The sequence below is a fragment of the Enhydra lutris genome, unplaced genomic scaffold, assembly GCF_002288905.1.
Source record: "Enhydra lutris kenyoni isolate GAN:26980312 unplaced genomic scaffold, ASM228890v2 scaffoldscaffold12, whole genome shotgun sequence".
Taxonomy (NCBI): Eukaryota; Metazoa; Chordata; class Mammalia; order Carnivora; family Mustelidae; genus Enhydra; species Enhydra lutris.
In genome coordinates this window covers 64653811-64668005 of record NW_019154096.1, presented here as the reverse complement: position 1 = coordinate 64668005, position 14195 = coordinate 64653811, and the positions used below count along the sequence as shown (strand labels likewise).

The 14195-nt window shown below is 36.9% G+C and overlaps 1 protein-coding gene across 1 annotated transcript in view; it reads left to right on the top strand.

Annotated features, from left to right (window-relative positions):
• LOC111144945 (coiled-coil domain containing 186) overlaps positions 1 to 13016 on the top strand; it is a 52052-nt gene extending 39036 nt beyond the window's left edge. Inside the window, exons 11-16 of the mRNA XM_022499563.1 lie at positions 1213 to 1468; positions 2337 to 2526; positions 3688 to 3768; positions 5449 to 5659; positions 8223 to 8442; positions 9200 to 13016. Of these exons, the coding sequence (XP_022355271.1) occupies positions 1213 to 1468; positions 2337 to 2526; positions 3688 to 3768; positions 5449 to 5659; positions 8223 to 8442; positions 9200 to 9283 (1042 nt within the window). The 3' untranslated portion in view covers positions 9284 to 13016. The remainder of the gene's footprint in view (positions 1 to 1212; positions 1469 to 2336; positions 2527 to 3687; positions 3769 to 5448; positions 5660 to 8222; positions 8443 to 9199) is intronic.
• The last annotated feature ends 1179 nt before the right edge of the window (positions 13017 to 14195 follow it).

Genomic DNA, 14195 nt, shown 5'->3' with positions numbered 1-14195 from the left:
TACCACAGCTTCTGGGTTTTGTTGAGGTTTTTGTTTTGTTTTGTTTTTTGCTTCCCTTGTAATCCATTTCCTACACTGCAGTTAGCATAATCTTTTTTTTAAAGATTTTATTTATTTATTTGACAGAGATCACAAGTAGGCAGAGAGGCAGGCAGAGAGGCAGGCAGAGAGATGGGGGAAGCAGGCTCCCCGCTGAGCAGAGAGCCCGATGTGGGGCTCGAACCCAGGACCCTGAGATCATGACCTGAGCCGAAGGCAGAGGCTTTAACCCACTGAGCCACCCAGGCGCCCCAGCATAATCTTTTTAAAAAGAAATCTTAAAACCTTTCAGTGCTTTCCCATTGCCTCAAGGACTGTCCAGTAAGTTCAGATGCCACGGCATGATTTTGAAAGAGCATCAGTGACCTTGCTTCTCCCTCTGTGCCTTCCCTTTTTGCACTCTTGGGTTTCAGCAATAGTTGTTTCCAAATGTGGATTGGTTGTCTTCTGTGAGCATGTGCTGTGTTCAGTGCTGGGAATATAGTGCCATCCTAATCTTCATCAGTGTGGAACATGTGTTTGTTAGTGCCAAGAAGAAAGTCATTCTCCTTCCCTCCTAGATCTAGCACATCCTGTTTCTTCTACCTGGAACATATTTTGTTGTTCCGCTCACTCCTACTTTTTCTTCAGATCAGGAAGTAGCAAACTGTGGCCCACGAGCCAAATCCAGCCCACTTCCTTTTTTTGTAAATAATTTTTTTTTTGGAACACAGCTACTCTCATTCCTTCATGAATTATCTGTGGCTGCTTTCACACTGCAGCAGCAGGGTTGAACGCTTGCTGCAAAGACGATATGCTGTAGAAACTTAAATTGTTTACTGTCTGGGCCTTTTACAGGAGAAGTTTGCTAGCCCCTACTTTATTAGTTTAAACATTGCTTATACTAGGTTAGGCAACCCACTCTGTGCTTTCATCTTCAAAAACGTTTTATCACCTATGTAATTTCCTTACTTGACTGAAAGCTCTTTGAAAGCAGGGCCCAGGTCAGTCCTACTTATACTCGCAGCTCTTAGTTTCTAGCATATATTATTAGGTAGTCCTACAAATCCAAATAAATAATTTGGATGAATAAAAGTATCTTTATAAAGTATTTTATTAGATGGAAATCCCAAACCATTAATGTAATGTCTTTTAGTAGTTTATTTTTTCTTAAGTATAAACTTTGTTTTTTAGAGGTAAACAAGAAATTGAAAATTTGAAGGAAGAAGTGGAAAGTCTTAATTCTTTGATTAATGACCTACAAAAAGACATCGAAGGCAGTAGGAAAAGAGAATCTGAGTTGCTGCTATTTACAGAAAAGCTCACTAGTAAGAATGCACAACTCCAATCTGAATCCAGTTCTTTGCAGTCACAATTCAATAAGCTTTCCTATAGTGAAAGTCAGTTACAAAGTCAATGTGAACAAATGAAACAGACAAATACTAATTTGGTAAGTATACATTTACATTTAACTTTTAAAGCAACCTACAAGAAGCACAAATTAAATTTTCCTGTTAGCATAACCAACTGGTAGTTAAGTTGAACTCTTTTTTTTTTTAATTGGTCTGATTTTCTGGTAATTTCAAATGCTGTGAGAAGTGTCAGTTTTTCCTTCCAACTGGTTTAGAGTGTTCTTTTTCCCTCCTATTTATATAATTTATAACAAAATACCTCCTTAAAATGCTTATGAAAAAGTGTTTCACTTTTGAATATAAGAAAACCATGGTTTTTGTCTTTAGTAACTGGAATTACTACATATGTGTGTGTGTATAAAAAAAGATTTATTCATTTATTTTAGAGAATGTGCATGTGAGAGGGGAGGGGCAGAGGGAAAGAATCTCCAGCAGACTCCCATTGAGTACAGAGCCTGACACAGAGCTCGATCTCATGACCCTGAGATCGTGACCTGAGCCAAATCAAAGAGTTGGACATTGAACTGATTGAGCCACATAGGCACCCCTGGAATTACTATATATTTTTTAAAGTATTTCAAATTTCTATATTTTTATAGTTTAAAACAGTTTAATATTTCTGAGTTATCAGAGTATCTTCAAGTTACTCACAAAAATAATTTGAGATGTTAGTCCAAAATAGAGACCTCTGACATAGACTGTTTTCCATGTATAAAATGGCAGATGTGTTAATATGCCCCCTGCATTCCTATGTAAGGAATTTGAGGAGTGTGGGAAACAAAACCTGGTAAGGAGCAATTCTGAAAGAATCTACCATCCTATTTTCAGGTTCTGAACTAGGAGTGGTAATGGAAACAAACAGGTTTTAAAATTGGTGTTTTTTGTTGGATCTTATTTGCTATTTAGGAAAGTAGATTGTCAAAAGAGGAAGAACTGCGAAAAGAGGAGGTCCAGACTCTGCAAGCAGAACTCACCTGTAGACAAACAGAGGTTAAAACATTGAGTACCCAGGTCGAAGAACTGAAAGATGAATTAGTAACCCAAAGACGTAAACATGCCTCCAGAGTCAAAGATCTTACCAAACAACTGCAGCAAGGTATAATATTCTTGAATACTTAGACCGTAATGTTGCATCATTTAGTCATTAAGGATTTATAGAAAAAATATATTTTACACCAGGTTCTACCACACTGATTAGTGCTGTATGTTCTTAATGTATTAATGTTTATAAACCAAGTCGTTAAACCTCTTAGAGTTCCATGAATAGTTTATAACGTAATCTTCTTTAAAGGACATTTATTCACAAAATCCCAAAATGTGAAAGTTGGGAATATACTTGAGGGCAGTAGTGTCTAAACTTTTTTGATCACATACTTCAATTTGTAAAAAGTATTTAAGCATTTGTTCTCAGATTTATATATATTTATTTATAAATCTTAAATGTATCTCTCTACCTTAAAAAACCATGAAAAATAGAATCTGATTAAAATAAATGTAGTAAAAATAAACAAAAATTAAAAAAACCAGAATCTTTTCAAAAATCAGATGAAATGCAAGTGGAAGTGGAAGTTCAGTACTTTCTCCCCACACGTGCACCGAGTTGTTTCGTGCGGCACCTCGGGTACCTGCGCCCACCTTACCGACCTCTACCTTGGAGATCGTTGAGCCCTAACCTACTTCATCTCAGAGGAAACTGAGACCCAGACAGATTATGAATGACCCAAACACAAGGATTAACAGCTGGGACTGGAACCCAGATTTCTTTCTTTAAAAATTTAATTTGCTGTGTGCTTGGATACAAAGATGCCTAAGATATGTATTCTAACTTCCTAATCTCCACTATTCTCACTACTTTGTGTTAAAATAGGGTGAAATATAATATTAAGAGATTTAGCATTTACTTAATATGAATATATTCAGATGTTTGCCATAAGGGTTCAGTTTGTTTTTATAGCTATAATTGAAGGGAAATTTCTGGTATCATAGAGATCATTTAAATCCATCAGGACTCTGAACATTAGATTGCTGTGCCTAAGTGATGTCATCATAGTGTTTCTGTGTATTTTGTATTTGACCTGTACATTTCTAAATATCATTTTATATGAATGACAGCTATAACTTCCTGTCTAAAGTATGTATTCCACAAATTTCTCATGTGTTTAAGCAATTTTTGCCTGAATGATTTTAGCAATTAAAATCAGAAATGGTGGGGCAAATGGTCATAATTATCACAATAATTTGTTTCTTTTTTCTGTAGCACGAAGGAAATTAGATCAGGTGGAGAATGGAAGCTATGATAAAGAAGTCAGCAGCATGGGGAGTCGTTCTAGTTCATCAGGTAAAAAACTTCTGGTTTCAGTTGTTATCTAGTGACTGATTGTAAAAAGAAGTAGCATTTTTTTGTGTTAGGAAGTGTTGATATGCTTTTTTTTTTTCCATTTTGAGTTATAAAAAGTATTATTTCTAGTTAAATAAGTTCTCATCATTATCCAGAGTTTCATATTTGTCAAGGGGTTCTAGATGATCTGTGTCCCTACCTCCTCTTATCTTACCCACTGCTTCTTTAAAATTCTTTGTGACAATTTCCTTTTCCATTTTAAAATTTAATTTGTATCCATCCATATAGAGAGATTTGTTATAATACGGTCTCTTTTTTTACTTTTGTATTTTTTTTTAAGATTTTATTTATTTGATAGAGACACAGTGAGGAAGGGGAATTCAAGCAGAGGGAGTGGGAGAGGGAGAAGCAGGCTCCCCACTGAGCAGGAAGCCCAATGTGGGTCTCCATCCCAGGACTCTGGGATCGTAACCTGAGCCGACGCTTAACGACTGAGCCACCCAGGCACCCCTTCTGTATTACTTTTTAACACCTGAAAACTAATGAGATGATCAATATAGATCAAGATTTTTTATATATACATGTATGTTTACATCTTTTGGCTTTTCCCATGGTAGATACGTCTGTGCTCTGAAGTGAAAATGGAGTCCATAAAATTATGATTCATATCATTGTGGAAATGGTAATTAGCAAAATATCAGTGTATTTGTCATTTTGGAATGCCAGGAATCATGCCAAGCACTTTAAACATATTATTTACTCTACAGAATAGTCCTGTGAAGTGTTACAGTTTGCATTTTAGTGATGAGGAAACAAAGGTTCAGAATGGTTACATGACTTGCCCCAGATCCACAGTGACAGAACTCTCCGACTCTGGAGTCCTTGCATGCCATGACGCTACACTTTCTCCCAGGAGTTGTACACGGGGGGGGGGGGGCATCAACTGTTAGAGTAGTGGGAAAATTGCATAGTAGAAAGAACATGGGTTGAAGCTCCACATAAGTGTGTAGAACCCAGGTCTGTCATTTATTAGTGTGTGACGTTGGATAGGGTATATCACTGTCTTAAATCTACAAAATGGAGTTGAAAAAAGACTTAATGTTTGTAGGATAAAGAGGATCAGAAATTTTTCTCAACTGATGTTGATGAAAGTAATAGTAGCTAACATTTACTGAGTGCTTATATGCATTGTTCTAAGCACTTCACATATAAGAATCCTAGGAGGTAAATAATAATATTCCCATTTTAAGATGAAGTGACCAAGGCACAGAGAGTTAAATAACTTGTCCGATGTCACATAGCTAGAAAGTAGAGGAGTGGGATTCGAGCCTAGGGAGACTAGTTTCAGAACTTAACCTGCTGGCTGTGTTCTGTCTTCTCTGTCTTTGGCTCTCAGTTTCACTTCAGACTTCTTGTTCTTACTTTTGCTTGAGTTTCTTCTTTCTTTCGCTGCTTCCTCATCCTGTTCCTGAGAGACATAATAGGCCCTTTTAGGCCCTTTTGGTACTTCTGTCATTCATTTATTCAGAAATAAGAACTCAGGCCAGGTATGACTTGTGTTCTGTGCCCGACTCTGTTAGATCGCGTATTTGCAGGTTATACTAGAAGAAATAGTATGTGACATTAGCAGATGACTCTAGACTGAGTACAATATCTAAACTGATTTTTTTTTTTCTTCAGGGTCCCTCAATGCTCGAAGCAGTGCAGAAGATCGATCTCCAGAAAATACCGGGTCATCAGTAGCTGTGGATAACTTCCCAGAAGTGGACAAGGCCATGTTGATTGAGAGGATCGTTAGGCTGCAAAAAGCACATGCCCGGAAAAATGAAAAGATAGAATTTATGGAGGATCATATCAAACAACTGGTGGAAGAAATTAGGAAAAAAACTAAGTATGTATTATTATAACACAATCTGTGTTTGAAATACCATTACTTATATAAATTTGCTATTTTCAAAATTAATCATATCAAGAGCCAGTCTTTCAAAAAATAATTCTAAATTTAGTCATTCAGTTCCTAGTCTATTATTGTTCACTTACTATGTTCTAGGTTTTGGGAATACAGAGATGAAAGAAAACACAGGTCTTTAAGGTGATCTGTAGTTCAGTAGATCTTAGTTTTGTTTTGTTTGTATTTTTTAAAGATTTATTTATTTATTTGACAGAGAGAGAGAGCGAGCGAGCTTGAGAAGGAACATAAGCAGGGGGCATGGGAGAGGGGCAGGCTCCCTGCTAAGCAGGGAGCCTGATGCGGGAGTCGATCCCAGAACCCTGAGATCATGACCTGAGCCGAAGCCAGACAGTTAACTAACTAAGCCACCCAGGTGTTCCGATCTTTTATTTATTTATTTTTTTTAGGATACTAAGATAACTTTGGCTTTAATAAGAGCACAGGTTTAGCTTTTGATTTTCATGACTGTGGCTCTAAGAGAGATCTGGGGTTGTGGATTATCTTTCCTGTTGGGTAGGACATGGTGGGTAATTTATTGGGCACCTGGCAAGTACAAGATTCTGTGCCTGTGACTTAACAAAATTTCATTGATTTCTTAAAACTCAGGGACAAATAAATTAACTGGTGGTGTTCAGGTCAAGTCATTAAATGTTCCAGAGTCACCATTAATCCAGTAGGTGACAGACCAAGAGCTGGGGATTTGGACCCAACTGGGACCAGTTTAGTGTGACCTAAAATCAAAAGCTGGATTCTCAAGCTCCCAGTAGTTGGGCACCAGGGGCCTCAAGCTAATAACTGGCCTTTTGAACGGTGACCTTCTGGACCTAGGGCGTCCTGGCCCCCAAGCGGGATGGTGCTGGCCTCCCGTGGGGTGGGCAGGATGCCTGGTCAGCACAGCCTGGAATCTGCTGTGCGGTGTGTCCCGTACAGGTTTAATTTGCTCTCTGTTCTTTGTTCTGGTACCATACATGAAGCCTTACTTCTTCTCAGTTACATTTATGAGATGCATTTTCATGCAGTTTTGTTTTCTGTTTTGTCCCCCTGCTAACTGGCCTCTGACATGGTTTTTTTGTTCATCTCACCTGTGGGTTCTCCATCCTGACCCTGTGGCCTGTAACCTTTCTTCCTCATCCCTCCAATAGCTTGTTCTTCCTTCCTGAGAGCTGGGCTCTCTGGGCCTTCGGACTTCTTTCCTCACCTGGTAAAAAGAAAAACAAGCAAAACGAAATTGCTGTGCAAAATTCCTTTTACAAATACTGTATTCTTTTAAGAGGTATTTTTTTATATATTGCAACTTTTTACCCATAATTTTTATTTTGAAATAATTTTAGGCTTAAAGAAAAGTTGGCCCATGACTTTTAAAAGAAAAAGGGGTGCCTGGGTGGCTCAGTCAGTTAAGTGTCTGACTGGTGATTTCAGCTCAGGTCATGATCTCAGTGTCCTGAGATTGAGCCCTGTGCCGCCTCACCCTCTCCTACATCTCCTGCTCGCACACACATGCGTGTGCATGCACTCTGTCTCTAAAATAAATCTTCTAGGAAAATGAATGAAGTTCTAAGTTTAGTAACAAGAAAGTAGAAAATATTAACAAATGGAATAAAGAAATAATAAATAAATAAATAAATTACTCAAAAATATTTTGATTAGGAGCGCCTGGGTGGCTCAGTTGGTTGGGTGTCTGCTCTTGGCTGGGATGGTGGTCCTGGGATCTGCCCCGCTTCAGGCTCCATGCTCTGTGGGGATCCTGCTTCTCCCTCTCCCTCTGCCTGCAGCTCCCCCCGGCTTGTGCTCTCTCTGTCAAATAAATCTTAAAAAAAATTTTTTTTTAAATTTTGATTAAAGTAATAAGGAAAGAACTAGAAAATCAATGTTTGTATATCTTTAATGTAAATACTATGTTGAACAAAAATGAGATTAAGACATCATCTGGGAGCACCTAGGTGGCTCAATCAGTTAAGTGCCTGCCTTCACCTCAGGTCATGATCCCAGAGTCCTGAGATAGAGCCCCGAGTGGGGCTCCCTGCACACCAGCGAGTCTGCTTCTTCCTTTCCCTCTGTCCCTCCCCTCTGCTTATGGGCACGCACTCTCTCAAATAAAATCTTAAAAAAAAAAAAAAGATACCATGTGAATAAGAAAAATTATTTTCTTTTTTTTTTTTTTTTTTTTAAAGATTTTTTTATTTATTCATTTGACAGATAGAGATCACAAGTAGGTAGAGAGACAGGCAGAGAGAGAGGAGGAAGCAGGCTCCCCTCTGAGCAGAGAGCCCGATGCGGGGCTCGATCCCAGGACCCTGGGATCATGACCTGAGCCTAAGGCAGAGGCTTTAACCCACTGAGCCACCCAGGCGCCCCGAAAAATTATTTTCTAACATATTACTGTTATTAACCTAATAGGTACTTGTTTTATGCTAATCATCTTCATGCTTATGATTAGTTGACATGTAAATTTTAATGTTTTTAATTCTGCAAGTATATAACTGACTGTCATTTTATTTTGCAGAATAATTCAGAGCTACATTTTACGGGAAGAATCAGGCACACTTTCTTCAGAGGCATCTGATTTTAACAAAGTCCATTTAAGTAGACGGGGTGGAATTATGGCATCCTTATATACATCCCATCCAGCGGATAGTGGATTAACCCTGGACCTCTCTTTGGAGATCAACAGAAAATTACAGGCTGTTCTGGAGGATATGTTACTAAAAAATATTACTCTGAAGGTATCTATATTTCTCATTTGCTTACCAGCCAGTAGGTAAGCATGGCATGACGGTGCCCCTCCTAGTGTGAGCCAGCCCGTAAATGGACTGGTTCTGTAATGCGAGGTAGCCATTTTACCTGGAGATAAAATTTTTGTGTTTTTCTTTAGCTAGTAAGGAAAGGAAGAAAGCAAAAAAGCAGCTTAGCTATTGGACAGTTGTTTATTTTGCAGTGGGTGGCCTTCGATGTGTATAGTTAGTTATAATTGATTGCTGAGACTCTATTTTAAGATTAAGACATTCATTTTCTTTTTTCTTTTTTTCTTTTTTCTTTTTTTTTTTTTTAAGATTTTTTATTTTATTTGACACACAGAGATCACAAGTAGGCAGAGAGGCAGGCAGAGAGAGAGGGAGGAGGAAGCAGGCTCCCTGCTGAGCAGAGAGCCCAATGGGTATTTTCCAGCTTGACTTCTTGCAGCTTTTACCCAACCCGACTATTCTATTTGTGCTATGTTTGGGCCTTGATGGTTAGAAATAAAGTTGTAAATCTAGTAACAAATCTGTGCACTAAAATTTGCCGTACCTTCGGTAAAGAGATTCCAGAATGGGCAGGTCTTATTACTGAAAACTGCCGCGCACCCAGTTTATGCCACAGAATGTTGAAGACTAATCCTCACCCCTTCAGTGTCAAAATTTAAGCAAAAACAGTTCAAACTGAATCCACAGACTTAGGATACTTAATAGTTGTTTTCTTTTCCCCTTTTTCTAACTGGTAAAGGAAAATCTGCAAACACTTGGAACAGAAATAGAACGTCTTATTAAACACCAGCGTGAACTAGAACAGAGGACGAAGAAAACCTAACACACAGCTCTTGGTCACTAAACAGGCAAAAGCCACATAAGGAACAGGTGCCACTGCCCAGTATTGTTGGAAACTTTTCCCTGCTTTTTGTGTCAGCCAGTAAAAAATTGTTTTGCTTCATCTGTATAAAAAAAGTATCCTTTTACAATACGAATGCATTGCTGTGTATACTGTAAGAGAATAAGCTTTGATGGAATTTGTGTTTGTATAGGGACAGCCTGTCACTGAATCAGAACAGCTGAAATCGCGGATAGTCCTACAAAGTGCTGAACAGGACTACAAGGGCTTTTGAAAACCCCTTCTCCATATTTCTTCCTTTGAAAATATATGATGTCAAAAATGATTCAGCTTTTTAAAATCATGCATGAAAGGACACACGTTAATTATTCAGCAGTAATGCTGTTTCTCCAACATGAAGAAAACTTGAAGTGATTAAAATTTTGTTTTACATTCCAGGATAACATTTGGTTGTATTTTAGGGATGCCATTGAGTCCTTAAATCTCTTAATTTTCATGGAAGCTAATAGGAGAGCCAGCTCTTGGTAGCTAGCAGTGATCAGACATCATATGCCTTTGTCAGGTTTCTTTATCCATGCGAGGTACATTTTTTTCCGATTCAAACTGCTTGAATTAATGTTGAGTTTTTTTTATTTTTCAGTTACACAAAATATGATTTTAAATAACATGCTCACTTAGATTTGTGGACTTCAGTTGTATTTTAAAATGTGAAAGAGATTAGTCATTAGAATAGGAAGATGAATGATGAATTCTTTTGAAACTGAAATACTTTAGTTTTAGTGACATCAAGTATAAAGATAAATGTTTAAGATATTTATGAAGAAGCAGTTCCTGAGAGAATCCAGCATATGGCTGGATTTCATTTCATTTGAATACCATTCTTTACCATTGATACAATTATATATTCCAATGGAGGGATCTTACAGTTCCCAAAGTGATATGTTTCAGTATATTTATTTAAAATATAAAATAATTATATCCCTGTGACCAAAGGAATTTTAGAGCCAAATTTGTGTATTCTGGTGGATTTTTACAATAATTAAGACATTCACTTAAATGTTGCCAGTCATAGTATCAGTATTTCTACATCATTGGATTTTGTTCCTTCCTCTTGTAATTTGTCACTTACCATCATTTCTGAGTGTGGTTTTTCACATTTCATTATATTCAGATCATTTCTGTAATAGGATACCTTGGCTAATACGCAGATGTTGCCCCAATTGTCACTTTTGTTTTAGGTTTTTGCATCCTTTTTTCTCTCAAGAGAAGTAAGCTTTGGGATGATGATTTAAAAACCTTTAAGGAATTGTATGGCTCTAAAAGTTGGGCTCATGGTGGCAATATCCCTTTAATGTGTTTTAACATTTTTTTTAATCATTGTTTAAAACGATCATTTACAAAATTTTTACTGAGGATTCAATGCAGCATCTTACCTTTTCTGTATATCGGGTTATGTCTTGCCATTCAAAACCAAAATCTCTTCAGAATGAAGGTCTAAGTCCAAAAACATCTTTTTAAAATAGCTGTAAGAAGTGTTAGTCTTACCATAAGGTGTCTTGCTCTTTTTACCAACAATTTATCAAAATAAAGTAACAGGGTAAGTGCAATAAAATTTGAATTACCTTCCCATTTTTCTAGACATACCACTGATATTCATAAAGACTACTTAGAGTAGCCAACATAACTAAATTTCATAACTTCTGTGATAGAGGTTCATACACTACAATATTTGTTTTTTTCCTCCAAGACACAAAAATGTGTGAATGGAGACCAAATAGGGATCAGATCTATAGTGTCCTATGTCTATACACTTTTTAAAAATAAATACATTTTATTACATACAAAAGTGAAACATTCCAATATTAACATCTGTGCCACCACCGTTCATTTGGAGAAGTCAAATGGTGGCACTACTTTAGAGGAAAGCTATTATAAAAAATATTCTGACTTGCTGTTATTTTTCAAGCTATGGAAATTTTTGAAGAAAATGCTTTTATTTTCCTTTTGTTCTTCAGTTTCTACCATATCTTTTTGTGTATGGATTAGAATTGAGCAAAGTAATGTACAAAGATGTGCATATATCAGATCTTTATACCAGTTCACAAAAAGCTCCTAATGTAAGGATTTAGAGGGTCTTCTACTCTTAATATATTGAATATATGGAGAGAAGAATGGGTGTCTGGAAGAGGAAAATGGTCTGGATAAACCTGAGATCTGGAGCAAAATTTATATGTTCATTATTAGTTGTACACATCAGAGGTTGTTTTGGTTAGCACTATTTTGGTTTCTTTGAGCAGGAAATTATTTTTTGCGTGTGTACATCTCTGTATGCTTTTCTAGGTTTTAATTTTGAAGTGAATTCTTACTGTGACTCCCTTTTTTCCCATACACTTCAAACTTTAGCCTGCTAAGTGTTAAGGAATGAAAATAGTGGGTTTGAGCAAAGAAATGGGTTTGAACTTTGGTGTTTTGCTTTCTTTTTTAACTTTCTGTCGTCATCACCATTTAAAGTGATTTGTCTTGAATTAAGTTCTATCAGGCTACCACCATGTAGTTTATTCACTTAGAAAACACATGTATTGAAAACCTGCTATTGCCAGGCAGCATCCGGGTACGGTGATTTTCTTGGTGAGCAAATCAGAGCAGTTGCTGTCCTCCTGGTGCTGTGGTCTAGTGACAGTGGTGGGGAGGCAGTAGGAGCAGCTCTTGGAGCCTCTGTAGCTCGAAGCCAGCTGCTGGGGGAAGAAGGCCAATCCACTTGTGCAGGTGATGGCCCAGAAATCTCACTGTGGCATGCACTCTGGGAAATGAATCCTTGCTCTGGGGTATGCTGAGAGCAGATCACTGTTTTCACGATGGTCTACACATTCCCTAACTGTCAGAGTTTGATGTTTAATTATTCTTTAAGAAAAAAGAAAAAAAATCCAAAGACCGTCAAAAGGTATTTGATTTTTGCCATTTTAGTAAACTCTTAATGCCTACTTGATGCTCACAGAGATTAATCATGTTTTAGTGTGTATTCCTAAACTTTGTTTTACCAGTATATTATTTTCTAAAGAGTTTTTTCATACAGATTTAGACCAAGATTTACTGGTAGAAAGAAACCAAAACATTAAAAACCATTAATATTGTAAGTGTTATACATGCTACTGTGGTGAAAATATTTTTTATCTATCATGTTGCTACTCAGTATGGTAAATTTGCCTTATGAATGTTGACTCTAGTAGGCTGTTTTTCAATATCCTTTTTTTAAAACAAAACAATCTTTTTTTGACACTAAGATTGTTAATTTTTAACACCAGTTGGTGGCACTAGAAACCTGAAATTTTTCAAGGCTCTGAACAAGAGAAAATAATTGAAAAAGTATCCAAACATGAAGAATTTTCAGGAAGATTAAATGAAAAATATAATTGTATAATAAAGATGTATTTTCTGGGATGGAGTCCTTTTTTAAAATGCATATGGCCATGTATGTAGTCCATTTTGACTACAATGATGAAACTTGTTTATCTTCCAAAAGTCCACACACACACACACACACACACACACACGTGTGTGTGTGTGTGTGCATGTGCGTTGTACAGATAATCTTTAATTTGATTACACTGTTCATTTTATAAATATGTTTCTGTATAAAATGAAGCTTTTCAAGAGAATTCTATGTATATATTGTACTTATTAAATAGGTAATGCCTGTTTACCAAGTCGTATTTTAGTAGCATCTTTGATTATTTATTTACATACACCACTTGCTAAACAGACTGATTCTCCAGACTGTTGGCAAGGCTGCCTCAGATGGCTTGAATTTTCATTTTTAAACCACAGTAGGAATTTTTGCTTTCCACAGTTATCTTTATTATACCAATTATTATTAGAAGTCATTGAACAATAGTAAGCAGATTTAAATTGAATGCCACGTTCTATTTCAAATTTGTGTTTTAATTATTGGTAACAAAATTTGACCTTTTACAAAAGGCAGATTTTCACATGCCTGTTTTCACGTAGACATTTTCACATGCCCGTGTGAAAATTTCCCATTTAACTTGATAAGCCAGTGATATATTCACGTGTTCCACAAACCTATGTACTCACTCACCCAATTATCTAGCCATAATAATAAAGATCTAATATGTTCAATAAAAAGATATCGGAATGGCATTAATTTCATGAAGTTAACATGTATAGATATTTCACATCATGCTGTGTTGTTTTCCGTTTCTCTCACGGTTCGGGTACACTTAAATTATGCCACGTACCTTCATGACTTCACTACTAGAAAGAATCTCCTAAAATAGGAACCTTGGAATAAGGGCAGAAATAATAGAATAGGGGAAGCTTCTGTGAGGTCCTCAAGAATCTGCTTCCCGGTAGCCTACGGATTTGTCTGCAAGGAAAGGAATGCATGCAGGAAGAGAGTGAGTGAGGGAAAGAGATACTGGCTGTGGTGATTTTTTTTTTTAAATTTTTTTGTTTTGGTTTGTTGTTCTTAACTGGTCAGTAGGACCCTCAGGCATGAGATTAGAAAGACCATTCCACTGAATTTACATCCGTGTCTGTTTTTTTTCTTAAAAACTCTGCTCCAATGAATGTAGAAGGAGTATATACTTCATTAGGACCAGGAGCTTAAGAGGATGCCTGTGGCTGATGAGGGCCAATGTGGTTTTTAATGATTCTCTTGGAGAACAATGTGACCAGGCTTGATGTTCCTGCCTCTGTAGAGATGAAACGTTAATTCCTACACTATACGTAAGAGACTTAATTCTTTTTTTTTTTTTTTAAGCATGGATTTAAGAAGTATGCTATTTCTGAGGAATTTTCAGCCTTCTTTTCTTTTTCAATTGCCCAAAGGCCATGCTGTTCCCCAGATAGACTGTCAGCCCCTAGCTGCACTTCT